General features: G+C 37.7%; 1 protein-coding gene across 3 annotated transcripts; it reads right to left on the bottom strand.

The window, feature by feature from the left end:
• Nucleotides 1-669: 669 nt before the first annotated feature.
• Nucleotides 670-4283, bottom strand: LOC126664261 (PTI1-like tyrosine-protein kinase 1). Of its 3 annotated transcripts, none has more exons than XM_050356567.2 (8): nt 4160-4283; nt 3540-3717; nt 2699-2952; nt 2463-2589; nt 2092-2365; nt 1422-1554; nt 1217-1303; nt 670-1112 (listed from the first exon to the last, which is right to left on the bottom strand). In XM_050356567.2, the coding sequence occupies exons 2-8, from the start codon at nt 3631-3633 to the stop codon at nt 975-977; spliced, it is 1107 nt and encodes a 368-aa protein (XP_050212524.1). In that variant the 5' UTR covers nt 3634-3717; nt 4160-4283; the 3' UTR covers nt 670-974. The 3 variants fall into 3 exon arrangements, with proteins under 3 accessions (XP_050212524.1, XP_050212523.1, XP_050212522.1); XM_050356566.2 differs by having other exon boundaries at nt 3540-3702; nt 4160-4282; XM_050356565.2 differs by lacking the exon at nt 4160-4283 and adding an exon at nt 4021-4140 and having other exon boundaries at nt 3540-3702.
• Nucleotides 4284-17619: the final 13336 nt, after the last annotated feature.

The following is a 17619-nucleotide window of genomic DNA, read 5'->3' on the forward strand; positions in this document are numbered from 1 at the left end:
AGTAAATAAAGTATTTGATTTAGAAGAAAAAAAAAATAGTCACCCGCGGGTTAGTGGAGCATGTGCACCAGCACAGTTGGTGCACGCGCATCAGGCCTACTGACTTCATAGTACGTAATATATCCAAAAAAAATGTAATGCATGTTATTTATTCTAGAAGGAATTGTACCGCATGTTGTTTACTCTACTTTTTCAAATACTTCTGTAACTAACCCTTCGATTTGCAATACTCTAAATAAGAGATTCACATTGTTATTGCGTCTGAACTAGCCAAGATTTATTCTATGCCTGCTGACTTCATAGTACGTTATATATCCAAAAAAATGTACCGCATGTTATTTATTCTAGAAGGAATTGTACCGCATGTCATTTACTCTATTTTTTCAAATACTTTTGTAACTAACCCTTCGATTTGCAATACTCTAAATAAGAGATTCACATTGTTACTGCGTCTGAAATAGCCAAGATCTATTTTAAATCACAATTTTATATTAATATCAAGAGAAATGATGACAAAAATAATAATTAGTAGAGACATTCTGTTTTTTGAAGCTTAATCTGGCAAGTCAAAAGATGTGGTAGTTGAAGTATATCCAACACCAAAATTGGTTGCACAGGACGGACCAATTTACTATGGATTCAGTGAAGCAGTTTCAATAAATATTCTACTCGGCACAAAGGGGATATTCATCGAAACCAAACAATAATAATAAATCCGCCGCACAACCAAATCACAACGTTGATATTTTTACTCGAAAAAGAATTGGCAGAGCCTGGAGGTATCATAATACCAGCAGCAAGCAACAGAAGACAGAGATGTTAAATAGTAGACGGATTCCAACCTACACATTCAATCCCATATGCTGGCAATCAAAAAATATAGTGTAAAACTAAATAAATCCGCAAGCAAAGTAACCAAACTGTGCACAAGCCGCTGTAGATTTTCTGACTTCAGAAACTTTTTCTTTGCCTTTTCAGGTCTCTGGAGGAGGAGGAGGAGGAGGAGCTGGGTTTGGAGCCTTCAAAAGTGGTTGAAGTGCCTTAACAACAATGCTCATATTCGGCCTGAATTCAGCTTCATATTGCACGCACAGTGCAGCCACAGCCGCAAGCTGGAAAACACCAACCGACCATAATATCAGTATCGAACCAAAGAGAGTAACATAGAAGTGACGAGAAATAAATATCACAACTCTCTTTTAAGAGAGAGATGTACCTTAGCCACTCCTTTCGGAGGATATTCTCCCTTCAATTTTGGATCCACGCATTGCTTGACTTTGTCTTCGCTCAGTCTTGGAGTAGCCTATAAAATGCATGTTTATATCACAAACTATATCAAACACAAGGACTACGAAGTGATGAAAGTAAGGAAGCAAGATATTACTGAAATAAATTCAAAATGACCAAGGAAAACAACTTACCCAAGTGACAAGACTCTGTTGTCCCCGTGGCATATTATGATCGACAGGTTTCCTCCCAGTCAGCAGTTCCAAGAGAACCACCCCAAAACTATACACATCACTCTTCTGTGTTAATTGTCCAGTCATTGCGTACCTGTGAATCAATTAGACAATTCACTCATCAATTATATTGCTAAACAATTAAAAAGAAACAAAGAATTGGTTACCATGACACAAGAACAGTCATGTTCAGTACTTCTATTCAAGTTAAATACGGTACCATGCTGTTTTCCAGGAAATTACACTACTACAGTAGCAATTCATATATAGCCATTCTAATACGTCAGAATCCACTCAATTTTAAATGTAATAAACCAAAGAGTCAATATAAGTATAGAAGATCGATCCATCTGTCTTGAATTCCAAGTGATTTCCATGTCTCGGTCCTTATTCATATGCCCAAACATGACTCATAATCCAACTTAATATCAACTTGCTAATATTCAAGTCATATCAATATGAAACTAATGCAATATCACATCAAAAGATACTCATAAACATAAACTGGTCCACAACTGTTCTCACTACAACTACTTTACATTACCTAGCAACAAATTTGTTTCAACGCACACATAAATATTAACATGCAAGAAGTTGACCAAACAAGTAGAGAAGGCATTGGAAGCATTACTCAGGAGCATGGTAGCCAAAGGTTCCCAAAACACGAGTAGAATGAAGACGAGCAGCCATGTCAGGAGCCTGATTTGAAAGGTTAAAATCTGCAATTTTGGCTTTAAATTCTTCAAATAGAAGCACATTGCTTGATCTGATATCCCTGTGTATAATAGCAGGTTGTGCCTTCTCATGCATATATTCCAACCCCCTTGCTGCATCAACTGCAATTCTCACACGCTGGATCCAATCAAGAGTAGGACCTGGTTGTGCTCCTTGAACTCCTTTTCTACCTGTTATCACCAAGACAATGAAAACCAATCAAAGTCTACTAAAAGCAAAGATGAGCTCATGGAATGTAAACGACAAACACCCAAGATGAGCTCAAACCGTGCAATATGTCATGAAGAGATCCCATAGTCGCAAATTCATATGCAAGCACTCGAATACTTCCATCAACACAGTAACCAAGCAACTCCACAACATTTTCATTCTTCAATTTCGACACCATGGAAACCTGATATCAAGATGCATGTAAAATCACCAGCAAACAAAATCATAATTTGTTTTTTAAAAAAAAAGCTAAAACTAGATATATTCTTAATTTTCTTTTAAGATGAACATACCTGAGTCAGAAATTCAATATTTGACTCTTGCTCAGATGCAACATCAAGTTTTTTTACTGCCACAGCTTTCCCATTGTCTAAGTTAGCATAATAAACTCTTCCATAGGATCCTTCCCCAATCAATGCCTTTGAACCAAAATTGTCAGTCTTTTCTTTAAGTTCTTCCAAAGATAATGCAGGTACTTCAATAGGCGGAGCTTCCTTCTGCACTTCAGATCTGACTGGAGGTGCCTTCTGGCCTTTCCCAGGATTGGCTAATGGTTTTTTATGTAAAAAAATTTAGTAGTTGACACTTAGAAGAAGAAACATTCATTTTATTAAAATAATAATAATAAAAAGACAAATTACGACCAAAAGAAGGTAGTAATAACATCAATACAAGATAAATAGACCACAAAGAATCATTATCATACATATATAAAAATGTCTCTCGTTGCACTATTAAACTTTCAGGAAATCCAACAGACACTTCAGAATGTTGCATCAATTTACTTTTCTGCTTAAAAGCAGTCAAAAACTTATATACATTACCAAATGACAGATAAAGTGACGGCTGCAGCAAAATGGTGCCCAAAATATTTGATGTTTAACGCTAATAGAACAGCAATTGTCTAGCAAATAGCAATGTCAATGCACAAAGAAGAGGCATTGTAATGTGAGGGGGGAGAAACAACGTTGTGGAGGTAATGACTATTAACGAAGCATATGCAGGTACAAAGGTGGTTTTCCAAAGGTTAGACATAGAAGTCATTAAAAAAGGTTAATTCAAAACAATTATCGAACTTGATTAGAAGCAGTAGTATATCGGAAAATAAGCATAATTAAGAAGAAATGGGAGTACTGTCTGCATAATGTTTAGGGCTCCTTAGGTGGTCATTCTCGCGAGAGGGGTAAGACTCCTCAACCTGACATGTACAACAGAGCCACCTCCGCATCCTGTCTCTCTTCCTCAAAGATGAATCGTCCACAGATAATTTTGAGTAACCAGGAGAAGGCGCATGTGCCTACAAATGCACACTCTTTAAATGAATCACACAGTGCATGAAATTAATTAAAATATTACAATTGTTGGAATTAACAATTTGTTAGGAGCCTCGTAATTGCAATAATAATATATAAAATTAATCATCAAAATATTCTTAGAAATGAAAACAAAAGCATGCAACAATTACCAAATTGCATAATCTAAAATCATAACTCAAAAAATCATAATTCTAATTCACAAAAAAAAAATGAATTGATCATTACAAAAAACAAATAACAATTAATGACAGAAATTTACATATTGGTATTGCCTAAAAAACCCAGAAATGAATTCTCACCACAAAATTACGCTGATGAAAATTGTCTCCCATTTAATAAAAGAAATAATGGAAACCCTAAATTTGAGAGAACAACCCAGGAGAGAAAGAAAGGCAAATAATTGAAGACCCAAAAAGAAAAGGGAATAAAAGAGAATACCTTTGAATTGAATTATATGAAGTTAGTGGCTGTCTTGAGATTAAAAAATAGAAAATTTGATGTTTTTTAGTTTGGGAGAGAGAGAGACAGAGGGGATTTTCATAACAGAAACTCGACAGATAGACAAACGCGTTATAAATTAGAAATTTTAAGGCAAAAGGCTCACTTTAGCCCCTGAGATCAAACCGAAATAATTAATAAGACCCTAAGGTCGAAGGTAGCTCAATTTAGACCCTGAAGTTGTCCAAAATGGTTCACATCCCACCGAAAAATTTGACACCGTTAGTTTTCTGTCAAGTGATGACGTGGCACGTATGAAAAAAGTTCAAAAACATCCTTAACGCTTAAAATACTTACCAATTTTTTATTTATAACTTTTTTTAACCATTTTCACCCTCTTCTTCATTTAAATATCAATAATTAAATAATACTTAAAATTAAAATATTTATTAAAACAATCGAAACTCAATTAGACTCTTCGAAACCTAATTAAACAAATCAAAATTCAATTAAACAAATCAAAATTCAATTAAGCCAATCAAAATTCAATTTAAAACTGATTAAACCAACTAAAATTAAAATTTCGTAAAACCCATCGAATATTTTTCGAATCTATTTTTTAGAAAAAAATATCACCGCCTTCTACCGACCGCCGGATATTTTTTCCGGCGGTCTTCTCCGGTTCTCCCATGGGAGAACAGCCGGCTGTTCTCCCATGGGAGAACAGCCACTACTCTTCCCAAGTGGGAAGAACAAAGGCTGTTCTTCCCAAGTTGGGAAGAACAGCCGATCTGTTCTTCCCAAGTTGGGAAGAACAGCCGATCTGTTCTTCCCATGGGAAGAACAAGATTCTTCATGTTCTTCCCATAGGAAGAACAATAGAATGGAGAAGACCGCCGGAAATAAATTCCGGCAGTCGGTGGAAGAGGCAATTAAAAAATATTATTTTTTTATTAAATTTTTTTATTTTAATTTTTATTTGATTTTTGGTTGGAATTTTTTTGCCGAAAATTATAGTGGTGCTGGTGTGTAGTAGCAGGGAGGTGAATTAGATTTAAATTGAATTTTGATTGTTTTGATGGAATTTCGAAACGTTTAATTAGGTTTCGAAATGTTTGATTGAGTTTCGATTGTTTAAAGAGACATTTTAATTTTAAAAATTATTTAATTAGATATATTTAAATGAAAAAGAGGTTGAAAATGGTTAAAAAAATCATAAATATAGATTTGGTAAAAATTTTAAACATTAAGGATGTTTTTGAATTTTTTCCTAAAGGCCACGTCATCATTTAAACGGAATAAACTAACGGTGGTGCGATGTGAACCATTTTGGACAACTTTAGGGGCTAAAGTGAGCTACCTTCGACCTTAAGGTCTTATTAATTCTTTCGGTCTGACCTCAGGGGCTGAAGTGAGCCTTTTGCCAAATTTTAATTATAGCATTTTAGTACTTTTTTTCTAATCATAAAGGATTTTTATTCTATGTTTGTGGATCATTTAACAAATATATTATTCAAACTAAATTATTATCCTACTCCCACATATATTATAATTAACATCGTTAACCAAATTGAAAGTGAGCAGTAAATTATTTTAAAAGTGAGATAGCAAATCGTCAATAAAATTAAACGTGAGGGACCAAATGGTTAACGAAATTGCAACTAGAGTCGCAAATCGTTTGAAAGTAAGTGCCCAAATTAATGCGGGAGTCAAATAGTTAACGTAAATGAAAATGAGAGACTATTATGTAGTATTTATATTTTTTATTATAGTATATTTGGGGGAGCTTAAAATAATTTGCTCTTTAATTGATGGTCGTTCTAATATGCGCGTAGCTGTTTTAAATTTCAAATAATTTTAAATTTTATACTATTTATTTTTCACATTATTAAATACGTAAAAGTTAAATAACTGATAAATATTATTATAGATAAATGATTTTGCCGTTGATAATAAATGGAGACCAAACTGGAAATTTGCAGCATAAGCAGCAATTTCTCCTCCATTGTTTAAGGAAACAAAATCAAATACATATGAAAGAATTTCTATACACAACATATATATTCTTATCTTATACATATATTTTAGTTTCATATCTTATTGATTTAATTGAATTCATATTCTCATTTATAAGGTCAAAAAGAATTATATTCTCATCTATAAGATCAACTTAAAAGATAAAAAGAATTTCTTTACTCTAATTTTCACATTCGGATCTTTATCTTTTAAGATTGAAAATGGTGAGTTTTAATCTTTGGTCGGAAAATTGCCATCTTTCCATCCTTATTGATGGATACCGAATCCTACAGTAAATATAATGGAGCCGAGTCACAGGAGATCCACTCTCAGATGATATCGGACTCTCCCTGAAGATCCGAAGATATGGAAGATACGCCGAATCCCTTAAGATTCGGTGATATGCCAATGAAGACCGAATCCCACATGATCCGCCCAAAGCGCGTTAGGTCCGGGATTCGGGTAATCGACCAAGAATGGAAGTATTGTCCTATTCGGACACAAACACTATATATGGAAGGATAAGCTCTACTTTAAAAACATAAGACTATTTAGGAAGACGTTCCTAAATAGAACTCTTATCAGATTAAGGTAGATCACGACAAATCAGGAGAATACCTACGATATCGCCGAATCCCTGCAAAGTAGGATTCACCTGCCTAATACGACTCTGCTAGGTATATTCGACTACTATAAAAGGAGCACGAGGTATGCCTAGAATCACAATTACATTCATATACACAAAACGCTGCTCAAAGCTCTAAACTGACTTTAGCATCGGAGAGTTAATCGGACAACCACCGTCCGGTTAGCTTCTACCCTGTTTTGCAGGTCTTACTCACCGGTTCAAAAGGCAGACTCCATCAATTGGCGCCGTCTGTGGGAAAAGCTTAACTAAACTTCAAAAGAAGGAGCTTTTTCTGAACTCAAAAACAAATCTCATTGAAGAAGATGACTTCTGAAAGAGTAAACCTGAAGAATCAAACGTCACGGAGAAAACGGAAAGCAACAGAACTCTCAACTCCCCCTCCAGTAACTTTTGACGGGGAAGATTTCGGGAGAATAGCTGAAGAACATAACGAAGCTTTAGTGGTAGCCATGATCATCGAACACTGGAACGTTGAGAGAATTCTGATCGATGAAGGAAGCGCAATAAACCTAATAACAAGAAAGGCTTACGAAAGCCTAGGAAGAGAACCAGCAGAACTGAAAAGAAATGCCACACCTGTGGTGGGATTTGGGGGCTCGCCAATTAAGCCAGATGGAACAATTACACTCGATGTCAAGCTAGGAAGAACGAGGAAAAGCGAGGAATTACCTACACGGTTTAGTGTTGTAGAAATCGACTTGCCGTACAACGCGATACTGGGAAGACCCTTCCTCCACGACTCAGCCGCTGTGACGAGCATAAAGGCACTGACCATGAAGATACCAACGAAACAAGGAATTATCACGATACAAGGAAACCGAGCCGAGGCAAAAAAAGTGCTACGAACGAGCAATAAAGGAATCAGGCGAAACAATGGCGATAGAAGAAATCCTTAATCACGACATCGAAGAAAAAGAAACAGCACCCGAAGGCGAAACAAAGAAACTCCAACTCGACAAGGAGAAAAGAGTAAATCTCGGCGCAACCATGAACCCAAAGATCGAAAACGAAATCACGGCCATGCTGAAAAAGAACGTCAAAACCTTCGCTGCTAACGCGTCAGAAATAGTCGGGATAGATCCCCAAGTCATTACTCATGATCTAAATGTAGCGGAAACGGCGAACCCTGTGAAGCAAAAGAAAAGGAAGTTCTCGGAAGAAAAACAGAGAATAATCGCTGAAGAAGTAGAAAAATTGGAGAAAGCGGGATTCATACGAGAAGTCCACTACCCCGAATGGGTAGCTAACGTAGTTATCGTAAAGAAAGCCAACGGAAAAAATAGAATGTGTGTAGATTACACCGATCTAAACAAAGCGTGTCCTAAAGATAGCTACCCTCTCCCAGACATCGATCAACTCGTGGACTCTACTGCTGGACACGCGATGTATAGCCTGGCCGACGCAGCCCAAGGCTACCACCAAATCCAGATGAAGGAGCAAGACCAGGAAAAAACTTCATTCATCACAGAGGGAGGAACTTACTGCTACACGGCGATGCCTTTCGGTTTGAAAAACGCAGGAGCGACGTACCAAAGGCTTATGAATTTCATGTTCAAAGACGAGATAGGAAAACGAGTCCAGGTGTATGTAGACGACCTAATCATCAAAAGCGAGAATGAGGAAACCCATGCCAAAGATCTTGAAGAAACATTCAACATACTGAATAAGTTCGGAATGAAGTTGAACCCATACAAATGCACGTTCGGTGTACAAGGCGGGAAATTTCTGGGATTTATGATATCTCAAAGAGGAATAGAGGCGAACCCCGAGAAGATCAAAGCAATTATGGACATGAAGGCACCAAGAAACATAAACGAAGTTCAAAAACTCAACGGGCGAATCACAGCACTCGGTAGATTCATGTCTTGCTCAGCAAAAAGATGCTTGCCTTTCTTCAAAGCCCTCAAAGGAACACAAAAATTTGAATGGAATGAAGACTGTGAGAACGCTTTTGAAGAAATAAAGAAGTTCCTCGTCACCCCTCCATTGCTCAGCAGACCGCTGAAAGGGGAGACGCTATACCTATACATCAGCACCATATACGAGACTATCGGAACAGTACTGGTGAGGGAAGAAGACAACGAGATGAAGCCAATCTACTACATTAGTCGAGTCCTGAAAGGCGCAGAGACGCGATACCCCGAGATCGAAAAAATGGCACTGGCCGTATTAACCACAACCAAAAAGCTGAGATACTACTTCCAAAGTCACAACGTTGTAGTAAGAACAAATCAACCATTGCGAAAGGCAATCCAACGACCAGAAACGTCCGGAAGATTAGTCCACTGGTCCATCCAACTCAGCGAACACGACATAAGATACGAACCTCACCCGACTCTAAAAGCACAAGCTTTGGCAGACTTTGTAGCAGAAATAACTCCAACCGAGACTGGCCAGCCCAAACCAGCCTTGGTATGGAAACTTCACGTAGATGGAGCATCGAATGAAAAAGGAGCTGGAGCAGGAGCTATCCTCAAAGGACCCGAAAAAATCAGAATCGAATATGGAGTAAACATCCAATTCACCGCCAGCAACAATGTAGCTGAGTACGAAGCCCTAATCGCAGGCCTCGGCCTCGCATTAGAAATAAGAACGGAAATCCTAAAGATCTATAGCGACTCCCAGCTGGTGGTAAATCAAGTCAAGGGAGAGTATCAAGCCAAAGAAACAGGGATGATCGAATATCTGGGACAAGTCAGAACACAGCTCCAACAGCTGGAAGCACAAGGAGGACAATGGGAAATCATTCAAATCCCGAGAGAGGAAAACACCGAAGCTCGCCAAATCAGCATCGGAACTCGGAGATCTATTCACTAAAATGCAGTTAAAGGAAATTCTCGAATCACCAAGCACCATAAAAACAGAAGTCATGGCAATCGAAGAGGCCGACTCCTGGATGACCCCATTGATCAAATATCTAGACCACGGCGAGTTACCAACAGACAAAGTCGAAGCCATCCGCACCATCAGGAAATCCGCCAACTACTCATTTCACAACGGAGTTCTTTACCGAACCTCCTTAACTCATCCATGGTCTAGGTGCGTCTCGCCCCAGATAGGAGAATCCATCTTAAAAGAAATCCACATAGGAATATGCGGAGCACACGAAGGAGCAGTCACCATAGCAAGAAAAACAATACTCCAAGGATACTACTGGCCGACCATCAAAGAAGACGCGAAAACATTAGTCAAGAAATGTGATAAATGCCAAAGACACGACAACATCAGTCGTGTACCAGCAGTACCTCAAGGATCAATGGAGAGCCCCTGGCCGTTCGCCACATGGGGGATTGACATAGTTGGACCGTTTGAAACGGGAAAACATCAATTGAAGTTCCTAATTGTCGCAATAGAGCACTTCACAAAATGGGTAAAGGTAGCGCCAGTCGCAACCATCACTGCAGCCAAAGTAGAGGAATTCTTCAAGAACGAAGTAGTATGCCGATTTGGCATACCCCACACTGTAATAGCAGACAACGGCAAACAGTTCAACTGCAAGCGGTTCAAGGCATTTTGCAAAGGACTGATGATCAATTTGAAATTTACTTCGGTGGCGCACCCTCAAACAAACGGAATGACAGAAGTCACCAACCGAACCATAGCACAAGGAATAAAAAAGAGGCTTTCTCAGTATAAGGAGAACTGGACAGAAGAGTTATACAACGTTCTGTGGGCATACAGAACAACTCCTAGAAAAGGAACCGGCCAACACCCTTCAGGCTCGCCTACGGTACTGAAGCTGTAATTCCGGTAGAAATTGGCATACCCAGTATCAGAGTAAACTATCTAGAAGAAGAAACTAACGAGGCTAGAACAAGGTTATGTCTAGACCTACTAGAGGAAAGGAGGGATGAAGCGGTAGTCCGAGCCGCCACATACAAGAAGCAAGCTGCGAGATACCATAACAAGAGAATGAATTCAAGAGAATTTCAAAAAGGCGATCTGGTCTTACGAAACGCGGAAGTTGGCAGAGGAAACGCAGGAGTGAAGAAAATGCAGGCTAATTGGGAAGGCCCCTACATTGTAGAAGAAGCTACTGGCAAGGGCGCATATAAACTAAAGACAATAACTGTATCCATGGTACCCAGATATTGGAATGTAGAGCACCTGAGAAAGTATTATCAATAGATTAATTCATGGCATGTACTTATTTCCATTTTTGAAATAAAAAGGCGATTTGGCGATAAGAAGCAAATCTTATAGGCTCGCTCGAGACCTAATATATACAATTTAACAAGAATCGTTTGAATCTTAGTTAAAAAATAATTTAGACTCGTCTGAGTCAAATAAATAAAAGGATCTGTTCGGACCTACAAATAAATCACACCAGCAGAAGTTTAGATTAACTTCTCAAAATAACAAACGAGTTTAGATTAACTCTACAACTAAAGAAAAGCAATGGTCAAAAGATCATTATATTCACAGAGCAAAATTACAAAGGATCCGCCTACGATCCAATACAAAAAGAAGGCAAAAGCAAAAAATAGACAAAAGCAAAAAATACAAAAAAGCAAAAAATACAAAAAGAAGAAAATAAAAATTAAGCTTTCTTCAGAGCATCTTGTTTCTGCTTATCAAGCTTCGCCTTCACCTCCTTCGCCAAAGAAGCAGGATCCAACTGATTGACTCCAGAAAGATCGACGCCAGGATTCTGCTCCCGCAGCTTTGCCCCGATCGCCAACCGGTATTGAGTCATGACTTGGGAATAAAAGCTCCCAGAGTCACCCAAACGCCGGTGGAGACGCCCCTCTTCTTTCTTCAGATCATCCCTCTCCTTAGTGAGAGCATCTGAAGAAGACTGTAGAGACTCGACTTCCTCGGACAAAGTTCGAACCCGAGCCTCTAAAGCGGAAATCTCCCGAGTCTTGACAGATACGGAGGACCTCAGCTGTTGGATCAGACCAGTCGCCTCGCCAGCCTCCTCCTCCATCTTTTGTTTTTCGGAGAGCCAGGATTCGGAATCCTTCTGAAGCTTCTTCAATTGATCCACCGCATCCCTTCGGCGGCGCTCCAAAACAGCGATGGACTGGACCACCTGCGAAAGAAAGCAACAAATAAGAAAAAAGGAGAAGCAAATCATAATATAAAATAAAAGAAGAAAAGCATACCGAAAAACCGCCGAGACAGGCGAACTCAACCAAACTATCGCCATGTTCGCGATCAATGGACTCAATGTCCTCTTTTATCATAATATTCTCCATGCAAGCATGAAGAATGGCGACGTTTGAAAGTCGAGTCGGATTTTGTGCGTCCGCCCAAGCTGCAAACCGAGGTGCCTCCTCGACAGACACCCCAGAAGATTTCTTCTTCTTGGGACGCTTAGAAGAAGCTCCAGCTTGGTCCTCAGCAGGACGCTTCTTGCCTGCGGCAGGCAACTCCTTCAGAGAACGAACTGATTCCTTCGAAGGAAGCAGAGGCGACTCAGAAGTCGCAGCAGGAACTTGATCGCCAGAAGCAGGATCAAGACCCACCGAATCGGGCGACGGATTCGGCACGACGATCGTAGAAGGATTAGGAACGCCGCTGGTGACCTCGCCCATATCTACAGTCATATCGACATGAAAATTGTCAAGCAAATGTTCAAGAGAAGTCGACATCCTACAAAACAAAACATAACAACAAAAGTTAGAAAAATACCTTCTAAGGGAAGACCCGCCAAAAGTATTTCACGGCGACTTAAATATCGTTCTAAAAGAACGCTGTACTTGGGCTTATCAAAACGACAATCCGACAACAAAGACAAGGCGAAGTCCCTCTCCCCATCGGTCAGATCAGGTACATCAGTAAGCGAAACCTTACTAGAAGTAAAACTCCGAGAAAAAGAAGAAAAAGAGGAATGTTGAACCAAGAAAAATTTGGGGGTCCAACCCTTCAAAGATGACGGAAGACTAAAAAGAGACCGATTCGGTCGACCACCCGCAAAAATAAATTCCTCACCCTTTCGGCGGGAGAAAACATAAAAATAATTAAAAAGAGCAAGCGAAGGCTCCTGCATCCGAACCCTACACGATTCCATAAAAGAACAAAGAAGGCGAATCACGTTCGGATGAAGTTGACCCAAAGGAACACCTAAATTATGACAGACCTCTACGATTAAAGACTCTAAGGGAAACCTAAGACCCGCTAAAAGTTGCTCATGAAAAATTACTATCTTAGAAGGCGAATCGGTGCTATGATTCGCCCGATACATTTTTCCAGGCCTCAGAATAACATATGACCCAGGAAAACAAAATTCCTCGGCATAACCGAGTATCTGTTCTCTTGACAAGGAGCTCCGGGTATATTCTAGCTCGTCACGAGCACCCTTCGCCCCCTCGGTTACTTTTGACATTTTAAATATTTTAAAAGGGGGGGGAAACACGGAGTGATGGTAAAATTAAAATTCTAAAAGATCAAAAGAAAGGAAAAGACGAAGAACAAGAAGAACAAGAAGAACAAAATCAAAACTGCAAAAGAACTACCAAGAAACCAAATTAGCGAAAAGGTAAAATACCTCGCAAGCAAATACGCAGGATCGAAAGAAAGATAAGGAGCAACTTGAAAACGAGAAATCTTGAAAGCAGAAGAAGTAAACCCACAGAAAGCTTGAAGAAATTTGTTTTTGACAGTTGCAGAAAGAGCAAAGATAGAAGAAGAAGGAAAATGAAAGAAAATGAGCAATTATATAGCCTAAACCGAAGAAACTGAGAAGACGAGATCCCATAATTACGAATAAGGACCAACTAATAGCGCACGAAGACACTTGTCCTTCATCCAGTCACAACCCTCTACTGATAGACAACACGTGGCAACGCAGAATCTTATTAAAGAAGAAACGTCACCCACAAACATATGAAACGACTCGCCCGGAATACAAAGCGACTCGCCCGTATAATAGGACTCAGCTCCAAAAGAGCTAAAATCCACTAAGGCATGAATACCAATTACTTCAGCCCACTTGCGGGGGGGCTAATGATGGATACCGAATCCTACAGTAAATATAATGGAGCCGAGTCACAGGAGATCCACTCTCAGATGATACCGGACTCTCCCTGAAGATCCGAAGATATGGAAGATACGCCGAATCCCTTAAGATTCGGTGATATGCCAATGAAGACCGAATCCCACATGATCCGCCCAAAGCGCGTTAGGTCCGGGATTCGGGTAATCAACCAAGAATGGAAGTATTGTCCTATTCGGACACAAACACTATATATGGAAGGATAAGCTCTACTTTAGGAAGATAAGACTATTTAGGAAGACGTTCCTAAATAGGACTCTTATCAGATTAAGGTAGATCACGACAAATCAGGAGAATCCCTACGATATCGCCGAATCCCTGCAAAGTAGGATTCACCTGCCTAATACGACTCTACCAGGTATATTCGACTACTATAAAAGGAGCACGAGGTATGCCTAGAATCACAATTACATTCATATACACAAAACGCTGCTCAAAGCTCTAAACTGACTTTAGCATCGGAGAGTTAATCGGACAACCACCGTCCGGTTAGCTTCTACCCTGTTTTGCAGGTCTTACTCACCGGTTCAGAAGGCAGACTCCATCACTTATGTTAATATATAATTATTTTTAATTATTTTTCGTTAATAATATGACATGTTATTTTATTTGGTGTGCTTTGATTTGATGTCTTTTTAGCATATGAGTGTTTTGATTTTTTGTTAGATCAAAACTATTTGGCGTTCTTTCGAAATTCACATCCAATTTATTGTTGAACAAAGTTTGTTGTCGTGTCTAATAAGAATTAGAATCTTTTTTTTATTGATCTTAAGTTGAAAATTCCTTTATTAAAAAATTTTAACCGAAATAATCTAAGAGCATCTCTAATAATAGTTTTTATTTTGAAGAGCATGTTAAATAAATAAATATCATTTTTAATAATAGAGAGTAAAAATTTAGCCTCCATTTAATGAACTCTATAATTTATTTATTTTTATAATTGTTAATTTTTTTCTTTGTCTCTTCCATTACTTCTTCCTTATTAAAACTGTATATATTTATAGCACATATTAGAAAGAAAAAAAAATTCTTTCTCTATTATTCTTTGTTTTTCACTCATTTCTATAACTCTTCTTCTAATTTCCTCTCATGCCATTAAAAAAATTCAACTTGGCATTCTTAAACTGAAAATAAAGAAAAGAAAGGATGAGACTTGAATTTTGAATAGAAATATGGATCTGATTGGTTGGCTTAGTCCTTTAATTTGTATTGAAAAGAAAAAAGAAAGTGATAAATGATTTTAGGTTGTATGTAGAGCGTCCCATAAAATTGAAACGTGTTGCTGCCATTATTACCTGAAATAATTGTTTTTCCTGTCTGCATGCTTATTTCGTCTACCTTCTGTTGTTTACATCAATAAGGATAAATACCCTTTTAGGGATAATGAGATTTTATGGATTCAATAGATCAAGATCTGGAAAAATAAAGAATAGTGAAGTTACACTTTTAACTTTGATTTTACTTTCAACAATTTTTAGTGAAACTGATGATAAACTAATATGAGAAGTTGAAATGGGTTTCTATTGTTTCAAAGAAACAAACATTAGCTTGCCAAATTCTGTTGATTTGTGAAAATAAGAAAAGGAAATGAAGGGAATATGGAGACTTTAAAATGTAAAAGACGAGAAGAAAAAAAAATTCTACTAAAAATAAGAAAGTAGTGGGAAGATAATTGATTAATAATTATCCACATGTTTTTCAAAAAATACAGAGTTGGTTTGGCTCTCTAGATGTGGAGAGCCAAACTGACTTTTTATTTTTATTTTTTAAAATAGAGAATCCATTGGAGTTTTATTTTTTATTTGCATTATTTATAATGGAGAGTTTTACACTAATAGAGAGTTTATTGTGGATGCTCTAACAAAATAATTGTTGGTATTTTATAGAAAACTAATTATGAAGTTTGTCACCCACACTACCAATATGTACAAATCACACATACTCTTTGTGTTGCCATGTAAGCATTGTGATAAGTCGAGGACTTGAGTTGCCTTGAGTTGTTGATCATTGTCGAGTTGATGAAAGTTACTGTCAAAATCAAACTTAAGTTTCTTTATAGCAGTTGCTTGAGCTGGAAGATAATGTTGATAGCGTTACCCATGAAGCACAAAAGTTTAAGAGGTGCAGCTTGAAGATTGAATAAGATAATGAAGGAAGAGCTAAAGTTTTTCTTTTAACAGTTAGTAAGCTGATTATTAGTACTAATTGGAAGTAGATAAAGGAGACTTTGAACAAGTTTTTCCCTTATATAGTGACAATCAGTGTGATGTGTTTAGAATGCTCATGATAAACAAGATTATGAGCCAGCTAAATTATTGAATAATTGTCATAACATAATTGGGCATATTGTCTATGAGAAATAGAAAAATCAACAAAAAGATAAGAAATTGGAAAAAAAATTAATGGTAAAACAAAGTTCTTAATGTACCTTGATTGTATATTTCACTATATTTAATTTATAGCAGAGGGTCTATTTATATACAAAGTAAACTTGCTATCTAAGAAAGAAAAGGAAAATATCTAAGCCAGCTCAGCTGCACAACAATACAAAAGGACAAAAGGAATATAAGTGAATAAGAAAATAAAAGAGAAGTGTTTTTCAGAGACCGTTGCAACAGAATTGGAGAGGAGATGATATCTTCTAGAGGCTTCTAAAGGCATTGTTGAGCTATATAATTCTACATCCCTCCACCCCTCAAATTGGAGATTGATGGAGATTAAACAATCCCAACTTGAGTAATAAGTGTTTAATTTGAGTAGAAGCTAAAGGTTTTGTAAAAATGTATGCTAGCTGCTGTTGGGAAGGAATATGTTGCGGATATTTGAAGCCTTGTTTATATTGATCTCTGACTAAGTGGTAATCAATGTCCAGGTGTTTTGGGCGTTCATGGAAGACTGGTTTGCTGTTATATGAAGAGCTGCTATGTTGCCACACCAAAGAGAGATAGGTGTTTCGACATTGATATTAAAATCCTGAAGAACATAGGAGATCCATTCAATTTCACAAACTGTTGCAGCAAGGCTTCTATATTCTGCTTCTATAGAGGATCGAGAGACGGTAGTTTGCTTCTTTCCGGCTAATAAGAGTTTGACCAAGGAAATTGCAAAAACCAGTTAAGGACATCCTTGTATCTATGCATGAAGCCCAATCTGCATCACAATAGGCCTGTAACATCCGTTATCCGGACCCTCCACTTTAGGTCGTCGTACCTGTGTCGACCCGACACGACATAAGGTATGGGTAGGAAACCTTATGGTGCAAACAGACTCTTGAAAAAGATTAGATAAAAAATTTGATTTTGTTTTTTTTAGATGACATGGTGTTGCACAGACAATGAAGGACTCATTCGATAGTTCTAGAAAATGAAGTGTTGCAGAGAAAATTTTTATGTGATAAAGGTTGAAGAAGATGAATAATTCATGGAGAAGACAATGACGCAGAGAAGACGAAGGTTTAAAGGTTGAAGAAGGTGCATAGTTTTTAACTTTTTAATAATTAGGGCCGGCATCTGCGCTGCACTTTGTTTCTTTTTTGAAACTGAAAGTTGACAGCAGCTGTAAAGCATTTTTTTTTGTCTTCAATATTTAATGGTATATTAATATTAAAATAGAAATTTCAGTATGTGCATCCTCTTAATAAAGTAAATTAACTTACTCAATCAAAAAGTCTTGTTTTATTATACAAACAATACGTACGGAAATAACAACTCTTAATTTAATATACATTTAGGAAAATATTCTAATTATAATTCTCTTCAGTAGTGATGGATACTGAATCCTATCATGGAGCCGAGT

Source organism: Mercurialis annua, linkage group LG1-X (genome assembly GCF_937616625.2).
Source record: "Mercurialis annua linkage group LG1-X, ddMerAnnu1.2, whole genome shotgun sequence".
Classification (NCBI taxonomy): Eukaryota; Viridiplantae; Streptophyta; class Magnoliopsida; order Malpighiales; family Euphorbiaceae; genus Mercurialis; species Mercurialis annua.

Excerpts from the sequence above, each read along its gene's own strand:
- LOC126664261 (XM_050356565.2), bottom strand. The coding sequence starts at position 4,053 with ATGGGAGACAATTTTCATCAGCGTAATTTTGTG. Across the intron at positions 2,590-2,698 it reads ATATTGAATTTCTGACTCAG|GTTTCCATGGTGTCGAAATT; the intron begins GTATGTTCATCT and ends TCTTGATATCAG. Across the intron at positions 1,113-1,216 it reads CTCCGAAAGGAGTGGCTAAG|CTTGCGGCTGTGGCTGCACT; the intron begins GTACATCTCTCT and ends GGTGTTTTCCAG.